At 51.6% G+C, this 20,352-nt stretch overlaps 1 protein-coding gene across 12 annotated transcripts in view; it reads left to right on the forward strand.

Moving 5' to 3' along the window:
* The window catches only part of ppfia2 (PTPRF interacting protein alpha 2), a 52,014-nt gene that overhangs the window by 26,264 nt on the left and 5,398 nt on the right, over positions 1–20,352 (forward strand). For 6 of the 12 annotated variants that reach the window (XM_029825629.1, XM_029825631.1, XM_029825632.1 and 3 more), the window contains 21 exons: positions 8,186–8,287; positions 9,090–9,254; positions 9,557–9,631; positions 11,255–11,362; positions 12,186–12,407; positions 12,895–13,041; positions 13,270–13,404; positions 13,550–13,636; positions 14,057–14,140; positions 14,829–14,960; positions 15,035–15,097; positions 15,214–15,305; positions 15,380–15,512; positions 15,585–15,799; positions 16,299–16,539; positions 16,909–16,938; positions 17,020–17,150; positions 17,224–17,405; positions 17,497–17,587; positions 18,551–18,553; positions 20,236–20,317. In XM_029825629.1, coding sequence (XP_029681489.1) covers positions 8,186–8,287; positions 9,090–9,254; positions 9,557–9,631; positions 11,255–11,362; positions 12,186–12,407; positions 12,895–13,041; positions 13,270–13,404; positions 13,550–13,636; positions 14,057–14,140; positions 14,829–14,960; positions 15,035–15,097; positions 15,214–15,305; positions 15,380–15,512; positions 15,585–15,799; positions 16,299–16,539; positions 16,909–16,938; positions 17,020–17,150; positions 17,224–17,405; positions 17,497–17,587; positions 18,551–18,553; positions 20,236–20,317 — 2,520 coding nt within the window. The remainder of the gene's footprint in view (positions 1–8,185; positions 8,288–9,089; positions 9,255–9,556; positions 9,632–11,254; positions 11,363–12,185; positions 12,408–12,894; positions 13,042–13,269; positions 13,405–13,549; positions 13,637–14,056; positions 14,141–14,828; positions 14,961–15,034; positions 15,098–15,213; positions 15,306–15,379; positions 15,513–15,584; positions 15,800–16,298; positions 16,540–16,908; positions 16,939–17,019; positions 17,151–17,223; positions 17,406–17,496; positions 17,588–18,550; positions 18,554–20,235; positions 20,318–20,352) is intronic. The other 6 variants (XM_029825630.1, XM_029825633.1, XM_029825635.1 and 3 more) reach the window with 3 other exon arrangements.

Below are 20,352 nucleotides of genomic sequence, written 5' to 3' on the forward strand. Positions count from 1 at the left end.
CTGATTTCCACTAAATTAGATGCTAACTCCTCCAGCTAGGGTGAAAACACTGGGCTATTTTCAGTCTGGCGTTCTCCGCGGCCACCTCTCTGGGTCAGAACATACAGGTCATCCTGCAGTTGGGCCACGCCCACCTCTCGCAGCGCTTTCACACCTTATTGCAGCGGCGGCGATGTTAGCATTGCGTGACGCGCGTCCTGTCACAGACCCCCGGGCCCTCTCCAGGTCCTTGGCGGAGCGCTTCGGCCCGGCGCCGTTGTCATTTCGCTCTCTGTTAATCTTCATTAAAACCTTCAGCTGGATTGAATCGATTTTATCGTATTAATCCGAGTGTGAGACTGAATCATTCTGCTGTCGAGGGAAGCTGAGAAAGGTTGCTGTTATATCAAAGCGTGTTGTTTTCCAGACCTAGGAATCGATTCACCTGATTATTAATCGGTCGTATTTTCCGAGTAGCTTGTTTCTGTTGAATGCTCAGATTTGCTTTGATGATTTTCTTTAAACGCAAAAGATCAAAGCCATTAGGCTGGTTCCAGCTGACTTGGTTATCAATCAAAGGTTTAAGGTAAAAACGTCCCAGAGTAATGGACTTTTTCAGTGTTCTTGGAGTACCCATAATTGTTAAAATTAAAAAAAATCAGTCTTTTGTTCAGGCTTATCCATATTTTCATCTTCCTGTTTTCGGTTTAGTAGCCTTTATATTGTCATCAGCAGCCCAGCCTAGCCTAGCCTAGCCTGTAATCCCACACAGTCCTAATTAATCTGGACCAGTCCTCCCAGGAGGACCCTTCCATGTTCTATATAGACGTCTTTGGATGTGTGTCAGGCTCTCTCATGACCCCCCAGAGAGGAGCGCCTCGGCTTTTTGTTCATTTCCTCACGGGTTCCTCAGTCAGACCCACTTCCTGTCTGCTCTCTGTGATGCTATCTACTGGACAGGAAATGACATTTCTTCATCTCCCATCACTCATTCTGCTTTTAGTCCCTCTGACGTCGGCTCCTGTGCTTTAACCTCCGTGTAATCGCGCTGTAATGACCCGGCGTCCATCAGCTGGCCGATGAGGTTTATTTTTAGCTCATGTGTAGACGGATCTCTCGTTATAGTGGGGTTGGGTCGTATACTGGTTCATAAGCCAATAGCACCCTACTGGTCTTACTAATTACTATAAAACCATGTTAGTCGGGAAGAGAAGATCACCAGTTACTTTGCGTCCCATCAGTTTTTGTCGCACTATACTTTTGTATTCATAGTGTTCTTAATTATCTGTATCAAATGTCGCCATCCCACCTACCACCCAGCCCTACAACAGAGTGTGGCTCTAGGGGGCGCTGTGGAGCAGGATTATGGGACTAGCGTGCGGGAGGACGTGGGGTTCATATTCCAGTCGATGTGTAATCGGATTGTTGTTGCCGTGACCGTTAATTAGCACACCGCCACAGTCTGAACGAGGTCACCGAACTCGTACAGGCGCGGCGGTGGCTGCAAATTGATTGCGGGCCAGAGCGGGTCGTTCCCGCCGCTGCCGGCTGACGTCCCAATCGGAGGTGAGGAGCAGTCGCCAAGGTAACATTGGCGTTTGAACTAGAGCTGCACCCTCTCCAACACGCCCCCTTTTATAGATTCTGTTGTGTTTAACACAACATTGATTCGGTCTCTCTATTATCTCGGGGCAGTCTGCTGGCGTGGGCATTACAGTAAAGGAGGACTGCTGATCCTTCCCCGGCTTGACCGACACCGTGGCTGTTTTTAAGCGTTGCCCCCGAAACTGCAACGGTGCGTTCACGTCCCCTCAGACAACAGGCTACTGCATCCTCCTTCACGCTGCAAAGCAAATTTGCGCCACTGTTTCACAAAATCTCTTCATAATTTGGTGAATTGAGGTGAGAAGGCTGCCAGATCCTGGAATAGCTTCATCTGTGGCTTTATTCCTATAAATAAGACAACAAACGCTGAGTTTTGGAACCATCAGGGGAAACATTTACTCATGATTCTAAATACAGATTCTCATTACCTCCCAGCAGCTCTGTAAAGAGTCCAACATGGCCGCTTTTAGAGCTGAAACACGTTTTCCTCTTTGATAATTTTGACATGAAACATTCTGCTCATCGTCTGGCTGGCACGCGTTAACCCGCAGATGCTAATTTAGGCGAATCCTGCCATCGTTTGTCAGTAGTTAATTCATTTTCTTACAGTTTGTGCTTCGACTGAAAGACTTTGCGGATCGCCGATTGTTTGCTAGTTTTCGCTAGCGGGGATTGCAGCTCCCTACGTGGGCGGCCGAAGGAAAAAAAAAACCCCGTTACCAAGGAAACAAACATGTAATGATATGTGTTAAATATCAGTAAGACAAGCAGTAGGTGTCGTCACCCTCAGGCTTGGTTTCATCCAGCTCAGCACAGCATTTTGATCAGATTCCATCCATGATGTGTTTGTATCGTACAATTAATCAAAAAAGGTGTGTTTTTCTCTTGCTAATGTAAGCTAACACAGATGGAACACAGGGTGTATGAGGTGGATGCTACGGCGTTAGCTCTGCGGTTGCCATTTCCGTGTCTTTTCTGCGTCTTTGCTGGTTTAAAAATTGCGGTTTCCTTGCAGAGCATTTGCATGTTGCCTTTCTTTCTGCCGGAATGTTCGGACTTGCGCTGTTTTTTGCTTCCTGCAGCCCCTCAGAGGGGAGAGGTCACGCGCTTTACTATGGTAACAATGCTCGGAAGAAGCATGCTGGTTTCCTAGGTGACGTGCGCTGGCACACTGTACGAGGATGGGAAGATGCTCCTCGAGCCACAGCCCCTCGATTTAAAGATTCACGCGCCCTAACGTCCAGCGCGAGCAGGCGGCCATGTTGACGACTCGTATCAGAACCAGAACACGGCTGAGAACAGCGTTTTAATGAAGGACTTTCATCCTTCCGCATTAATGACAGGGGCAGCGAACAGAACTGGGGAGGGATATAAATAGCAGCATTTGTCGGCCGGGATTTCCCTGTTGGTCTGGAGCCATGCGTGAAGCAGATCCCCCCCCCCCCAGCTGATTAGCACACACTCCCGTGGATGAACATCAACATGATCAACATCAGGGATTGAAGAGTCACAGCTGGAGCCGGTGTGTTGAAGATGGTCTCACCCACCACGGAGGGGGACCTGCCTCAGTGTTTATATTTATTCCTATGTAATGGAACTAGTAGAGATTAGCATGCTAATGCTAAGCCTCTCTGCGGGCGCTTGTATTAACATTTCACACCTGCACCCTAAAGTCAGCAGGTTTTCCTGCACTGATCGTTTCCTGCCGTTTGCTAACATTGTGTCTTCAGTCCTCTCGGCAGTGCTGAGAGATTTTCCTCTCGATGTGGATCCTGATCTTCAACGGAATTCCAGCAGGTCTCCGTCAGAATTGGAATACTCTGTTTTCCATTCTGACCTTTCATTCAGGCTACAGTGTGCTAACTTTGGAGCTCGGCTGCCATGTTTCCGAGTGTTGAGCCCTGTAGATCCCGTCTCGATGCATTATTGAGCGTCTTCCAGCGTCTCTTTTCCCCCTCGACAGCGCGTCCAGCTGCAGATCAGTCCCGCTTTACCCTTGACGTGACCCCGTCGGCACATTAAGGTGCCACCAGGGAGCCTCGGCACTTGTTAACATCCAGGGAGAAGATGCTGTAATGCAAGCTGCTCGCTGCGTTCTGGTGTTCTATCACAATGGGGGCCTGTGCACAGCAGCGTGCACGCCTCATACGCCTCAGAAATATACCCCCGAGGGTTAGAAATGCCGTGTATACTGCAGAGGGAGTCGGATGCAAGTGATTTATCCGCCCATTTGGATGGATGGCTGCAATAATTCTGGCCTGTCGTCCCGGTGATTTACTCCTTTTCTGCGGTGAAGCCATCAAATTCTCCTTTGAACAACCTCCGAACCCTCAAAGGTGCACATGAATCGCACCTTTCCTCACTTTTGGTTTGTGCAGTTTTAATTCTGTGCACACGAACGCCTCCTGGAATCATCCCCGACTGCTATGAAAGGCTGCTGCTCGCTATCGCAGGTCTGGATCAGCGTGCTGCGTCCTGACTCGGGTGGTCTCCTCTGTGCTTTAGACCTTTCTTAAAATGCCAGAGATCCACAGCACCGGAACCTCGACGTTAATTCGATCCGAACAGCGCCGGAGGCCGTTTGACTTTCAGTCTTCACCTGCGGAGAGCAGCTAATGGGCTAACGCGTATCAGCAACAGGCTCGGTTGCCGCCCCCTTCCCCCCCGACAGGCCTCGTCTTATTCTGACAAATTGTCATAACAAAACAGCCGCGAAAACAGATAATCCAGAGAAGTGTGACCTTTCAAATCTGCCACTGTTGCTGCCAGATAGCCGGGATGATACAGGAGGGAACCTCCGCCTCACCGCGTCTTTGGTTTCATCCTGGTGGGAATGATTCGTTTAGGAAGGGTCGGATCTGCGACCGTCCACGCAGGAGCGAGCGCTGGAGAAGAGCGATAAGACTGCTCAGATGAGAGGAGGAGACAACAACTTTATGATGGTGTTGGCCAGACTGGAGCTCAGTTTTAAACAGAAATGACCCTCATCTTTGGGGGCGTGTCTTCTAACTTTGTTCTCTGCGTGGTCTGTGATGATCAAAGGGGAGGTTGGGGTCATCGGAGGTCTCCTGGGAGCAGAGGTCAGCCTTCATTTTGGAGGAGCTAATGTCGGAGGTCGGGGGAGAACAGACGACCTCACATTTCTGTTGCTTTGGGTGCTGAACACACACATTTGTGTCTGCGGGCTTCTATTAATATTCCAGTTTCCTTGATGTTTGCGGACGTTATCCGCCTGTAATCTCAGCAAATCCCAACACTCTTCTGATGAGTTTTCCCCAAACGTGGCACCTGAAGCACCAAACGGCCCCTTTGCTTGGTTATCAGCCCGACTAAATCCCTCGAGTGGCCATGGGCGTGTTTTGTGCCCCCGCCCTGGAGCCCGTCCTCTGCATCTGTCCTGCGTCTGCGTCCACATCCCCGCTATGCTAAATGCTACTTGCAATGTTCTGATGGCGTTTTTGCCTTGAAAGCTTCAGATTTCTGGGAGCAGACAAGACGGACTGGGTGTGGTAAGGAGGGGGCGGTTATCAGATGATACCCCGTCTCCCCCCACTCTGACCTTTTTTAATATGGCCGCGTTATCGCCGTGTGGTGCAGTGGCGTGGGTTTATCACAGCGTCGTCCACAGGCGAGTCGCGAGCACGTCTTCTTCCTGATGTGAGTCTAGATGTCGAGCTCTCTGGTGCGTTTTGGAATTTCGTCCAATTTCAGGCGATACACGCGGGCCCAGATTTGGTTCGCTAAACACGCGTAGCCCTGCTGACGGCGCGGGCCAACGTTTGAACCTGTCAGCCGGAGAAAAATGACTTGCACATCTAAAAATAAATCCAATCATCCATGAATCCGTGTGAAGTACAAAATTCACACTCGCACATCCGTCAGGTCCTCCTGAATTTTTAGGAAGCGAGACATTGAAGGCTGTCGCCCAGGACGGGGAGGAGGGGGGGTTCAGAGGGATCAAAATTAGTTATTAGACGTTTGAAGGGCAGTAAATTGTCGGGCTGTAATTCACACTCAGATTTATGACTTGGTCTCGAGAGACGACCCCTCTTACTGCCCCAGTGGAAGGCTGCTGTAAATCAGCCCCACCCTCTCAGACGTGATCACACGCACACATCACACCCCCACTCACCCTTTGATTTTGTCTGCTTTGATGTGACTGATAAATCATTTAAATTCTGCTGTTTTGTTTATTTGTATCGTGCTAGCATTAGCATGTGTGGCCTTGTTGAGTGTTCCTCTGGTCCTCAGTGGACGCTCTACGTTCTTTGAGATCAAACCATTGTAATCGAGGCGATGAAAGCCAAGAGAGTGGCCGCTCCTATTTTATCTTTTTGAACTCAATCAGAGCGACGTTGCAAACCTCTAGTCCCCATTGTCATTGTTAAACTCCAGGGAAAAAAAATGGAATAAAATTAAGCTCGTATCACTATCGTTAGTTGGAAATCGGGGCCCAATTTGGGAGGCGTTTGTGACGGTGGGACATTCCAGCGTTCATATTGACCACAGAAGCTCCTCATCATTTATTCATGTCCTCCTCGGTCTCTCACTGTAAATATAACGCAGTCGATCAATTATTAAAGACGTACAGCAGCTGCGTTTTCTGACACGTACATGAGAAGCTGAGGATTCTGTTGATGTTTGTCATCCGTCGTCCCAGAGGGTTATTTAGGCAAACCTGGGACAGAGCTGTTCCGGATCTGACATTAATTTCGTTGTCTCATGCAGTTGGTTACTCCTGAATCGCTTTGATTCCCTTGCTTCCCATGATAATCCATTCCCAAAGCTTTTCCGCCGCCTTCGGAGCAGCTTTTACCTTGAGGCCGTGAGCTGCCAATCAGAAAGTGACGTATAGAAGCATGTGTCAGGAGGGCTTAGCCTTTAGCCTAGCGCTGATAATCTCACAACAGCTGATTTATGGCGTCTTCCTCAGCGGCTCTTTGAGTAAAAACACAATTTCTTTGTCATTTGCTGCTACTCAAACACGAGGATTTGTGCTCGGGCTGAATAGAAAGCGCTGGCAGGGTGTGCGCTGACTAAACCTCTCCTAATTTTACCAATAAAAATAGTATTCACAACATTGCAATTATCATGAGCCACAGCTATGCCTTTGTTGGTGCTACGCTCAGGAGGTTCTCGAACACCCCCAAGGAACTGTGTGTGTGTGTGTGTGTGTGTGTGTGTGTGTAGGTTAAAGCCCGCCCGACCGAAACGCTGAAGATCACGCAAGCCCTGGCCCCGCCTCCAAATTTACCCACCCGTCCCACACTTCCTTCTCCGCATCCACCTGCTCCAAATCTGTCCATCACTCCGCCCAGCGCTCCCTTTTCCAGGTTATTTACCAGCACGCTCGGAGAAAAGAGTTTCCAGGTTTTCCTTGAGAGAGCAAAAATAAACACGACTGCAGGGAGCAAATCTGCCGTCGTCAATAATGCGGCGCGGCGGGTCCACACCTGATGTTCTTTGGTGCTCTCAATACTTATCTGCTGTTTTCAGAAGAACTGGAGGAAGTTGGAACATGTGGGATTCTGGGTCTGGAAGCATGAAAGCAAATGATGCTATTTGGAGGCGGGGATGCCCTCCTGCTCTGAGGGGGGCTCAGATTAGCTACGCGTTCGCTGCCTAATCGTGTTTGGAAATGAACAGGCACTTCATTTGTTGCCACCATCTCCTGTTGCTACGTCACGGCTAGGTCGTAGGGATGATCTGGCCAATATTGCTGGAACCCCCCCCCCCCATTGCCCTAAACCGATAAGGATTCTGCCGACCAATCAGAGGACTCCATACAGATCAAAGAGAGACATATGCACGGTTTATTCCGGTCCCCTCCCGTCCTCCCCATGCGCGCTAAAGCTTGATGTGAACAGTTTAGTCAACACCCGCCGCTTTGGAGTCTGACTTGTCTTTTGGGAATAGTCAGACCTGGTTCCTGATTGGTCCGATGTCAGGTGATCGGGGCTTTGATGAGTCCTTTTGATGTTCCTGTTTTTAGTCCGTCACAGATGAGCAGCACAGTGAATGATAATGGAGCTTTAGCCTAAGAGCTCCAGCTGAATTATTGATCTAGTTTTATGTATTTATTACTAGCTAAACAATGCTGCCCCCGCTTTTCTAAAGTGCTACAAACTGGCTGCAATAAAACATAAACCACCTCTAAGCTACATCAGTCTCCATAACAGCTCCGTTAATAATTGAATACGCCATAAATGTGCGACCCTCTGCAGAGCCGCTGTGATGGAAGTATGAGGCATTAAACCAGAACGAGCACCGTGTTCTATTCACTATAATTAAATAATTATGTTCTAATCAGGAGAGCGATGTGATTTATATTCCTGCAAGTCGAGAACACTCGACAGGTAGCACCAAGCCTCGCTTGTCTCCGAACGGTTACCTACCCGTCATGCACAGATTATGCACGATGGAATGGACCGCTGCCTTCACACACGTGCAATAATGATGATAACGCCAGTTTGTTCGTGTGTAGCGCACATTAGCAATAGCATTTTGTATAGAAATGGGTCAATTCTGTGCACGGTTTCGGTCCTCCGTTGAGTATTGTGCGACGCTGACCTCCGCGTTCTCTCTTACGTCTCCTTATCAGGAGTTCGCCGCCCTCACCAAGGAGCTGAACGCCTGCCGGGAGCAGCTGCTGGAGAAGGAGGAGGAGATCTCGGAGCTGAAAGCCGAGAGGAACAACACCAGGGTGAGGACGAGCGCGCGTGTCTCAGTTGTCCCCGTTCCTGAACTGTCCCGCGTCCCATTTTCATCACAGCTCGGCCGAGCGGCTCAAAATGGAAATGAAGCCACACAGATAACAAGGCTGAAGGGAGGGAAAATGTCCTCTTCTGTAGGTCTGCATGGATCACAAACATGAATGCGATTGTGACAACGGTCTGGCGGCTCCCCAATTTTCCCCTCCCGTTCAGGGCGGGAGAGGTGAGCGGCTCCATCTGAGCCCAGACACTCATCATTGCTCAGATCTATTACCACGACTGCCCACCAGCTCCCATGATGCCTTGCACGGCAGCTATTTCACTGCAGTTGAGATGGGAGGAGCGCGATCATGACGCCTTCTGCGCGGCCCGCTGTCACTGCGACCCCGCCCCCTCTGGCTGCAACATTCAGGGTTCTAAGTTCTAATCGATATGAAGGCTCATTGCCTCATCTTAGGTCACTTTTATTTATCATATTTATTCTGCTTCCTGTTTGACTAGACCTCCCTGGGGGAAGAGAAACGCAGGATCAGGGAGAGACTGAAGTCATTTTCACTCTCTCACTTTATTATCACCTTGAATCTTCTGATGGGCAATTAGCATACGAACTTTAATTAAGTTTGTGAGGCAGGCGGGTTCTGAGGCGAAGACTGATCTGACGATACGAGACAACAGTTCACAAATAAACGTCAGAAATACCTGCAGGAAACGGGGGGGGGGGGGTGTTGTTTTCTCTGGTGTGTCCCTGATTGGTGTGTTTAGAGGGTCACACTCTTCCCTCTCCGTCCTCAGCTCCTGCTCGAGCATCTGGAGTGCCTGGTGTCCCGACACGAGCGCTCGCTCCGCATGACCGTGGTCAAGCGCCAGGCTCAGTCTCCCTCGGGGGTCTCCAGCGAAGTCGAGGTCCTCAAAGCGCTCAAGTCCTTGTTTGAACACCACAAAGCCCTCGATGAGAAGGTAGGAGCGGCGCCGTTTTCTCTTTCCCCGCTCGTCTGCTGCGTCTGGCTGCGATTGCGTGTTTACATTTGTTGGCTGTTTTCCTGGAATCCTCTGACAGTTTTGGCCTCTTCAGCCGTTCCTCCTTCCTCCTCACAGCCAGTTGATTGGTCACCTCAGCCCTTCCTCAAAGGAAAGGTTCAAAGATGATGAACTGCTTTGATGTGACATATTGTACAGAAGGAAAAGAAGAGGCGGGACTTAATTTCGGACGGTTATGCTCTTGTCTGACTAGGATCTGCTTCTTTTTTTTGTTTTTATAGGTGAGGGAGAGGCTCCGGGTGTCTCTGGAGAGGGTGTCTGCGCTGGAGGAGGAGCTTACTGCTGCCAATCAGGAGGTAAGGGCGTAGCATCGCAGCAACTTCTATCACTGTCTCATGTTTGGTCCAATCGAAGATGTTGGACATCAGAGACGGTGCAAACCAGGCTGCCAGATGCCAGAATGAGCATCTCCTGAGGCTTTAGGGCATCAAACCAGCCCAGAATAGGTCAGTAGGAGCGCAGAGGTGGTCAGTAGAGGGTGCGCTTGATTGATCATCAGAAGCGCGGAGAGGCCGAGATGATGAAATAAAGATGGTGGAGTGACGGGCAGCTGTCGACCACAGCTGTCTCATTTATCGGAGGAGTCCTCGCTCGAGTCGATCAGACAGTCAAGGAGAGAAAGTCCTCGCTGTCCTTCGGGCGGGCAGACGTGTCGGCTCAGGCAGGTCGGTGAGTTCTGTCTGGAGCCCGCCACGCCTTCTCCAAATAAGAGCCTGCCCACCGCGGAGGCTCCGGGGAGAGTGGAGCAGTAATTGATCTGTGAAGGAGGCCGCGCTCGCTCAGCGGCGCCGGCTGCCGACGTTGTTGACCCTTGACCCCACGCAGCCGCAGGTGCTTAAGTGGCCTCGGGCTGATTACTGCCTGGGATTGTTCAACACGCTGTGTTCATAGCTGATCTGGAATAAAGGACCTGCTGGGTACGAGCAGAGGTGGGATGAGTTTACAGAGAAAGGCTTCTCCCCTCGGAACTCTAACGCCTCTCGCTCACTTCTGGCGTAACCAAGTAATGGAGGCGGCCAGGAGGGCCCGCTCCCCTGCGGTTGCTTTGTCGTCCGCCATCTTGAATTGTAGCTTTTGGTGGCCAGACGCCCAGCTCTGGTCACTTTGGAAGCAATCTTTATGTTCCACTCTGTGACGGGTGGAAGGGTGGAAAAGAGAGATAAGGCCGTGGCGGCAACGTCAGCCTCTTCGCCCATCATATTTGCGTCACGTGTCATCAGTTGATGAAGGGAAGATCCGCCACATCAAACGGGAATAAAGGCTGCCAGGCCCGCACTGCGTCTGGAGAACGGCTTCCAGTAATTAGCGAGCTGGAGATGCACCTGTAGCGAGCGCGTTCATTATTTCTGCACCTTCATGTCGCCGCGGCGCCTGCGTTTGATCTCCACGCCAGATAAATGACGGCCGACGTTTAAGCGGCAGAAACCTGCAGAGGAATAATTGTCCCCTCATTACCAGAAAGGGTGATCAAAGAGGTTCTTCAGCTAGCATGACGCAGCACGATTAGCAGCGCGAGGCCAAGGTGACCCTTGACCACGTTCCACCGGCCAGTACGAGGATGGCGACAAGCACTGCGTCTAATTATCGGCGTCAGCCGCCATTCTGAAGGACAGAATGACTGCAGGACAGGAGCTCCAAGTTGGGAAAGGAGCCTCGAGGGGCCACAGGGTAAGATGATTATGGGGCTTTTATTGGTGCCCAAGTGCTTCTGCGCTCAGGCTGGTCAGTGCGTTCCATAAATGCTGCAAAGATGGGCAGGTTATAATTTGCTGTCGTTGCATAAGAGGTGGGCGGGGTCTGTTTGTGTTGCAAAGCCGCAATGGAGGGAAAAGACTAAACACATAAAGCCTCTTTTTTTAAAAATCTGTGTCGGTGTGTCTGCTTCAAATCTGATGTGTAAACACCTTGCGGCCCTGCAGATTGTGGCCTTACGGGAGCAAAATGCGCACCTTCAGAGGAAAGTGGCGTCAGGAGAGGGAGAAGACGACCTGCTGGAGGGCGAAGCTCAACAGAAGATCCACGGCAAGGTGAGCACGGCAGCGCAGGCAAAATCTGCTGCAGAATCATCTGGAATGCAGACAGAGGAGAGGAACCTTGATTAGTCTGGGCGGATGCTGTGATTTGTCCGAGTTTGGGGAGTAATGAGGAGACGACGCCACCTGCCTGTTCTGTGAAGATAAAAACCAGGGTTCAGGGTGTATTTGCAGAGAAAATTGCTGGCTTGTGCCGGCTGCTCAAACACGCTGACGTGAGAGCTGCTTATTCAGCCTCCTGGACTGACAACCGAGCTGAAGGGAGATGACAGGACTCCTCAGCTGGTTTGCACACATCCCAGAGTTGTCATTTCGGTGGAAGGGGAAGGACGGGAGCTGGAAGGGCTGACTGACATACGGGCCTGTTAAAACTGCAGCTCAGGCCTGGATGCTGCAGGCTAGCCTCCTAATGTTGTCTTCTTCATGCTCTCATTTGCTGGTTAGCTGAACAGAATCCAGTTTAGGCCCCAGCTATGCATCCACAAACAATCCCAGGACAGGAAGTATATCAGAGTTTGTCTACAGGTTTGAACTAGCAGGAAGGACAGCTTTGATTGTCGGAGTTTTATATATCCTGTGTTCACTATAACTTCTCAGTTGTCAACCAATGTGAGAGCAAGTTAAAAAGTTAAATTGTAAACCAGTGTTGCAGCGACGCCAGCGTGTCGTTTCTCGATTAGCTTCAAAATTTCATGGAAAAATAAGAATAAATAAGTGTCTTCTTGGAATCTGGACAGAAGCTCTGGCAACACTGTGTGTAATTTCCTTTCCCTCCATCTTTTCTCTAACCGGTACTTTACTGGTCTGACCTCACCAGCGCCTGTCCAACGGCTCGCTGGAACCGTCCCACGAGGCGAGCCAGGTGGTGGAGCTGCAGGACCTGCTGGAGAAGCAGAACTACGAACTGGCCCAGATGAAGGAGCGCATGTCCTCGCTCTCCTCCCGCGTCTCCGAGGTGGAGCAAGAGCTGGAGACGGCCCGCAAGGACCTCATCAAGTCGGAGGAGATGAACAACAAGTACCAGAGGGACATCAAAGAGGTTACAGCACACGTGCACATCAACACGCACGCACAGGCCGAGAGATCCAACAGACCCATCAAAGAGAGCTCGGCGGCCTATAAAAAGCCTCTATTATCATAAACTCTTCCTGGCTCAAAGACACCACAGGAAACTCGGAAACAGATGAGTTTTTCCTTTTTAAAAAAAATGGAAAAAACTTTATTAACAAGATCGGCAAATTTGACAATGACCCTGATAAATAGAGACCATGAATATGAGAATATGAATTTGTGTTCAGGTTTTTATTGTGAAACTCCACCGATCCCTGAAATTGAATGTGGTCTCACTGGAGCACATCTCCATATTTATTAATGTGTTTTTGAATCTGAAGTCGTTTCCCATCCAGGAAGTTAACTGGAAGTTTGCAGACGATTCCCTGCTTTTCTCAAGTGTACAATCAGAGCGGCATGTTTGTATTTAAGCTGAGCGAAGGAGCATCAGGCAAATCCCGTTTGTCCGTCTTCAGGCCATGTGTCAGAAGGAGGACATGGAGGAACGCATCGTCACCTTGGAGAAACGCTACCTGAGCGCCCAGCGGGAGTCCACCACGGTGCACGACATCAACGACAAACTGGAGAACGAGTTGGCCAATAAGGAGGCCTTCCTCAGACAGGTGGGTTTGTGTATTTTAAAGGCAGGTGGCCATGGAAACGGGGAACATTGAAGCCGCCAAGATCTGCGGTGCTATTTTCCACCGGGCGACCACGCTCTCCTGACATCAAACACCAGGAAGAGCTTCCATGTCCAGGCTCCAACACAACCCCCTTCCCAATGCCGTCTGTGTTCCGGTGCTTTCCATTTGAAACACCTTCCGGACCTTCCTGCTTGTGTGTCCGCACAGATGGAGGAGAAGAACCGGCAGCTGCAGGAGAGGCTGGAGCTGGCCGAGCAGAAGCTCCAGCAGACCATGAGGAAGGCCGAGACGCTGCCGGAGGTGGAGGCCGAGCTGGCCCAGAGGATAGCGGCGCTCACCAAGGTAGCAACCACCACGCCACCCGCACACACGTCCTCGTTTGTTCCGGTTGTTTTTTAGGTTTTTCGTGTAATTACGTGTAAGTGTGCACGTGGTGTCATGTCATGACGTTTTCAACATGTCCCTCTCCTCTTCCTCGGCCACATAGTCTGACTCCAGCTCCTCTTCCTCCCCCGATGATTATCACTTTGTTATGGAAGCTAAGCTCCAAGACATGAACTCCATTCTTAGGAAGGTAGTCCCACAGGGCCTCGCAGCTACTGCCGACTCCTGTAGACAGCAGACTTCATCCATCTCTCTCGTTAGTGTTTTGTGGGATTCTGCTCTGGCTGTTGGAACACTTGGGGACGGCTGCATGGCTCTTCTGGCTGGAGCTCATACTTGGCAGCACTGGAGGAGCACTCTTCCTCTTTCATTCTGTCCTTTGGTGGCCTCCTTCTCCATCGCTCTCCTTCTACTCCTCCTCTTCCTCACCCTTTGTTCCAACCAGCTCTGTCCGCAAATATGCTTGAAAATGATAAATATTCCATCTTTAAGTTTGGGATAGAGGCTTTGGCTTGTGTTGTCGCCACTGCTTGTTTGTTTCTTTCCTGCTCGTGGCTGAAAGAGATCATCAGCAGATCCCCGTCTCGTCTCTGCTGTGATCCGTGTGTAGGCGGAGGAGCGTCACGGGAGCATAGAGGAGCGGATGAGGCACTTGGAGTGCCAGCTGGAGGAGAAGAACCAGGAGCTGCTGAGGGTGAGTCACGGTGGAGGCGGCCGCACCAGCCAATGGTGCCACGATGTGGTATTTCAGCAAAATATATAATTTGGTTGCCATAGGAACTCCTAAAATCAGGGGCGCCCAAATCCAAGTCCGGCTGGGTTTTCTGTCCGACCAGGTAGACGTCACTTTCACCTGGGATCTGGCGTTCCTGGGAGGGAGCGTTTTCGGCCTGTTGGGACAGAAATAGCGGGGCAGGACCCAGACAGAGGAGTTCTGCTGTGGGGGGTTTTTGAACCTCTGAGGGTGGGGCTTCATTTCCATCAGTGGAACTGTGGAGCCAATGGGACTTCTTTTAGATGTTTCCCCTCCCGTCCAACTCCAGATCGTGTTTTCAGGCCTGCGAAGGCGTGAAGCATCTTCAAGAACGTAGCACATCCATCCAGTTAAAGGTCACGTGGTGCTTTGATCCCATCCCAGGGGTGTGAAATTGTTATATTTGTAAATATTCAGCTGTCGATGCATCCTGAAGTAGCGCCACTGTCTAAAATAAAGACTTGTTGGGGATTTTAATGCTGCGGCTGATTTTTATAAAGTCTGTAGTTTGGGTGCGTCTTGATAAGAACCTTTGCTTTGAAGTGCCGGCTCGCCTCATTCTGAAGGGATTGGGGACACTCGCTTACTCCAAAACATGGCTTTAAGATGGGACTCTTCACTCACGCAGGCCCGACAGAGGGAGAAGATGAACGAGGAGCACAATAAGAGACTCTCGGACACGGTGGACCGGCTCCTCACAGAGTCCAACGAACGGCTCCAGCTGCACCTCAAGGAGAGAATGGCCGCTCTGGAAGAGAAGGTTAAAACCACCCAGGCAATTTTAGAAAGGCTAGAATCCCTCCCTGACTTTGGCATCTCTTCTTCTCACGGCAGAACCTGCTGATCCAAGACTCGGAAGGTTACAGGAAACAGTACGAAGAGTCCATCCATGAAAAAGTAGGTTGAAGAGGCAGGAGATGAGATGAGCTAATTATGATGGAACAGCCCCCCCACCGTGTGATTAAGGGGAATAATCAGTCTCGGGGACATGATTCCTGTTTGGTTCCTTTCAGTCGCAGCTGGCCGAAGAGATCGAGAAGCTGAGGTCGGAGCTGGACCAGTTCAGGCTGAGGGCAGGCTCCCTCACGGACCCCACCCTGTCACGGTAGGTCCGTCTCACCGTGACCGGCCTCGTCCGGTTTTATTGCAGCATTTCACTGATTCCAGGTTCTTCCTCAGCTCTCATCTGGACACTTCGGGTGACCTCCGATTCTCTCTGGGATCTCTGGCAGAGACCCAGTCGGACCACTACCGCTCAGCCAAAGTCATCCGGCGGCCGAGGAGAGGCCGGATGGGTCTGCGTGATGCCAAGGTGGGCCAGAGTCCTGCTTTTACTCCCCCCTGTCATAAAGGGTATTTTCCTAAAAGGCTTCTGGCTCTGCAGGCGAAATCTCTGGGGGAGCAGGAGTGGCGCTCGCAGCAGCTGGGGGTTCTGGGAGGCCACTTCGAGAGCGACACGGAAATGTCGGACATCGACGACGACGACAGGGAAACGTTGTTCAGCTCCATGGACCTGCTGTCGCCCAGCGGACACTCGGACGCCCAGACTCTGGCCATGATGCTGCAGGAGCAGCTGGACGCCATCAACAAGGAGATCCGGTACACGACACTCCAAACAAAGAGTCTCAGCCGTCCTCCCTCGTCGGCGTCCGCTGCCGAGCACCTGTCCAGACGATGGCGAGGCCCCTCCACGAGTCCTCATCACATCTGCTTCTGGCTTGCTAATGCTCTAATTATCCTGTGCTCATAAGTATTCATAACTCCAGCCGAGACTTTGCTCAGTTCTTTATTTGGAGGGCTCTTAATGTGGCTTTTGGTCTCCGCTAATTTACTTCCCCCGCCGAAAGACCCGGAGCCACGTCAATTTCAGCAGGCGTTAATTCAAATCTGATGGCTGATTGTTATCTGGAATGCAAAGAGTCGGGATCAGAGCTCATTACAAAGTTAGATCTTTGTTCTATTGAACCTTTTGACCTGACTTTTAGCCTTTTATCTCCCCACTGAGGCCTTTAATTGCTTAGCTAAACTGTGGGGATTAGAGGAATTAGTTAAACCAATCTCTAGATGTTACTGGAACGCCTGGAGTTTCTTTCCACAGGCTGATCCAGGAGGAGAAGGAGTCGACGGAGCTCCGGGCAGAAGAGATTGAAAACCGGGTGGCCAGCGTCAGCCTGGAGGGTCTCAACCTGGCCCGGATGCACCACCACGGAGCCTCCATCACCGCCTCGGCCACTGCGTCCTCCCTGGCCTCGTCCTCCCCGCCCAGCGGACACTCCACCCCAAAGCTGGACCCTCGAAGCCCCGCCCGCGATATGGAGCGGATGGGGGTGATGACACTGGTACGTTGGACACTACGGGTTTATTTTCGTGTTAGACTCTTCCGCTACAGGAAGCTTTCATTTTTAAAGACTAGCGCGCAGAGACAGGAATCATCTTGCGCCGGCAGCTGTCATCGTGCGAACCCAGATGTCGGAGGGTCCTCCGAGAATAGACAACAATAGGTCCTCGGCTCGGCCGGGCTCATGGTTTTTAAGCTTTTACTCGAGGCTGAAACAGTCCAGATGCGCCCGTCAGAGAAGAATCGCCTCTGAAAATATTCATTTACGCCCCTGTGGAGACGGCAGCGTAACGTGTGGCCCTTCTGGAGGTTTTTAGCGAGATCAGGCTTTGAGTTCATGGCTCACTAATATTTTCCCGTTGCCCAACAGCCAAGCGATCTGAGGAAACACCGGAGAAAGGTACACCTTCACCCTTTTCCTAGGTCTGTTACTGACACCCAGAGGGTCACATGTAGTGTCCTGCACACCCGTGTCCTGTAGATAGCGGCGGTGGACGAGGATGGTCGCGAGGACAAGGCCACCATCAAGTGCGAGACCTCCCCACCTCCGACGCCGCGCACCGTGCGGATGACGCACACGCTGCCCGCCTCCTCGCACAACGACGCAAGAGGGTGAGTGTCCGCAGGGCGCCGGTTCGCTCTTTCAGCCAGCAGGGACTGATGTTCTCGCCGTCTGTGCCTTCAGGATGGGCGCCTCTCTGGAAGCAGAGGCGAGCACGCTGAGCAGCGTCGCCAGCAGCCAGGACTCCCTCCACAAACAGCCCAAGAAGAAGGGCATCAAATCCTCCATCGGGCGCCTTTTCGGGAAGAAAGAGAAGGGCAGGATGGCCCACCTGGCACACAGACACGTCATGCTGGATCCACAAGGTGGACGCTCAGAGATGGCCGTTCGGACCTTTGGTTCAGGCCTTTCTACACTGGCTGTATCCACTGACATCGCTCCTCTCCCTCCCCCCAGCGACCATGATGGACCTGGACGGGGCGGGCCAGGACATGGGGGTGAGCAAGCTGGGAACTCAGGCCGAGAAGGACCGCAGGTTGAAAAAGAAGTAAGCATCGTCCGACGTGCACCCCAACACACCCGACCTCCAAACGCCCCTGGTTTAGCCCCCTGCTGCCTTCAGCAGATTAGCTTCAGCTCCACCACCGTGGGACTAGAGCCTCTGACCTCTGACACCGACAGTTTTGGCTCTAACGTTCTGGGGGCAGCTCCGCACCTGAAGGTGTGGCTGTCCAGTAAACGGGGGACCCCCCCCCCCCCCGTCTGTGTGTCTGTGTTGCATTTGTGATGCCCTGGTGCCAAATGATGAATGTCTTTTGCTTGAAGCGCGTCGTCACGACTACTAACTTTGCCCCCTCTCCCTCCCCTCGTGTGTCGGGTCGGACGGCGTTCCCGGTCCGTTGCCGTGTTGTTTTTTCCCTCCACTGCACTGATCTCCTGGTAGCGCCGTGTGGGATTTCTCAGGCCCCTCCCCCTTTCCCGCCACCCTTCCTTTTGCATCTTGGCGTCCTGCATGTCCCGGAGCTGCCTGCACCGTCCTCCGTCTCTGTTGCAGCATCTTGACAGGCGGCCGCGATCGTTGGTGTGGCGGTGGTTAGACGTCAGGCCGCGTCTCCGCCGCGCCCGAGGTGGGATGGCCCCGACCCGCAGGTTCTCCGCCTGCCCCGCCGAACTGGGCCGCCCTGCTCTGGAGACGCGGCTCGACTGAGCACTGGAATGGAGGGTTTTGGTGGGGGGGGGTCTTGCTGTGTTTTCAGTGCATCTCTCATTCTGCTGCACGAGATGTGGGTCAGGACTGCATTGTAGAGGATGACCTCCTGCTGGTCGGATGCTCTCCGTGGTGTCTCTCTGTGTGTGTGTGTGTGTGTGTGTGGTGTCTGTCTGTGTTTGGAGCGTTAAATTGCCGATTGACTCATTAACATTGTGTGTACTTTTTTGTCTCCCCGTCACTCTTCTCTTCTGCTCTCTCCTCTCTTCCTCTCCCTCTCATCACCCTCTGATTCTAACAAAGCGGGTAAGTTGTGAGGCTGTGATACTCCTGGATATGACCTTTGACCTTTGTCTCCGCCATGCTCGCCTGTCTGTCCGTCCCTCCATCCGTCCTCGACTCCATATCTTTTCTGAAAGTGCCAAAAGCGACACGTCTTAATTCTCTCTACCGTCTTGTGTTTGCAACCATCGCCTTTCTTTCTTTCACCCCACCTACCATCGAGGACATTCTCCCCCCCTCCTTTCTTACAGTTCAGTGGCAGCTGCCTCCACGGCTGGACAGAGAATGTGCCGGGGCGGTCCCGGAATGTTTCCTCTCCTTTATCTGTCTGTGTGTGTTATAACCAGCTGCAGTACCTGGTTATGGAAACGTCAGGTGTAGCTTCTTTTCTTTTCGTTGGTTTGATTTCTCACGAGTGTTTCCTGACCTCCCTCTTCCCCAGCTATGTTCAGTGGATGTTTCTCTCCATGCATTAGCCCCGACCTGAACATACAACATGGGCTCTGTCCCCATGTGCTGGATGGATAAGACGGTGAATGTCCCCTGGCTGCGTGTGGGTCAAGACATTTGCTGTGTCCCTGTAGGCTTGTGTCCGCCATGTATGCTGTGTTCAAGTGCCCTTTCACCGCACTGAGGCCTTCAGCGCTACGAGTGCTACATCTCTCATGTTTATCGCTCAGGGACCCCAGGATTTCACGTTGGCTTTTGCCACCGCCGCGGCCGAAATAGCCGGATCCTGCCAGAAAACGTGTCGCGTTTGTGCCCGCGTCAAGATTTCGGCGATTATTTTGCAAATGTGACAGCAATCGGCCAAAATCAAGGAAGCGATGGAGGTTTTTATTAAAGATAACTTTGAGAAGCGCCACTCAAATTCATTAGCATTTGGATAAAAATCGCACGGTTCCGAATTTGCGTTTTCCCGTTTGAATTCTGACCACGTGAAATCCTGGAGGAGCTGATAACTGAAACCACTCTCTTCATTCATCAAGTTCTCAGGGACTGTTGGACCTGTGTTGATTTCTACTCTTGATGTGTTCGTAGAAAGACGTGCGCAGTTTCTGGTGTGTGGTCCTCAGTTCGCCCCAGCTGTCGGCCATTTTTGCGCGTCTGTTCCTGTTTATGTCGACGTAAAGTGCAATTTAACGCGATGTCTCCTGCAATGTGGAATTATTCCAGTACATCAAAGCAATTTTATAAATAGATCAAAGCAAAGTTGCGTGAAACTGTCCCTATTGGCCACTATTATCTGCGTTTATATCGCAGGGTCACGCTGTATAAAATGCAGCTTATTTTTAACTATATTTCTCAAAACATTATGAAACACAGAACATTAAATTTGCACTTCAATATCCTGAGATCTCCAGCGTGGAACATTAGATTAGAACCAGTGAGATTGCGATGAGGATGAAATTGAATGTCAGGATTCGGGACTGTCATCAGGAAATGTCCTCACAAATCCAGTAAACATGTAGTCGAGTGTGTCTCTGTGTTCTCTACTTCCTGGCACCAGAGATGAGCAGTAAGGCTCCGCCCTTTTTGGAGCGTACCGGCACGGGCTGGGAGATCAAACGTGTACGAGCACACACACGGTTACTGCCGGGACCTGCGGAAATCCGTGTGCAGGACGGGGGATGCGCTGGTCCCTGGCTGGTTCCAACCCGCGTGTGCACGTCGTTGAGCCTTCTTTTCTGTCCTCGCCCCCTCAGACACGAGCTGCTGGAGGAGGCCAGGAGAAAAGGTTTACCCTTCGCCCAGTGGGACGGCCCCACTGTGGTGGCCTGGCTGGAGGTGAGGCGCCCTCTGATTGGTGGAGATTCAGTTTA

Source organism: Takifugu rubripes, chromosome 18 (genome assembly GCF_901000725.2).
Source record: "Takifugu rubripes chromosome 18, fTakRub1.2, whole genome shotgun sequence".
Lineage (NCBI taxonomy): Eukaryota > Metazoa > Chordata > Actinopteri > Tetraodontiformes > Tetraodontidae > Takifugu > Takifugu rubripes.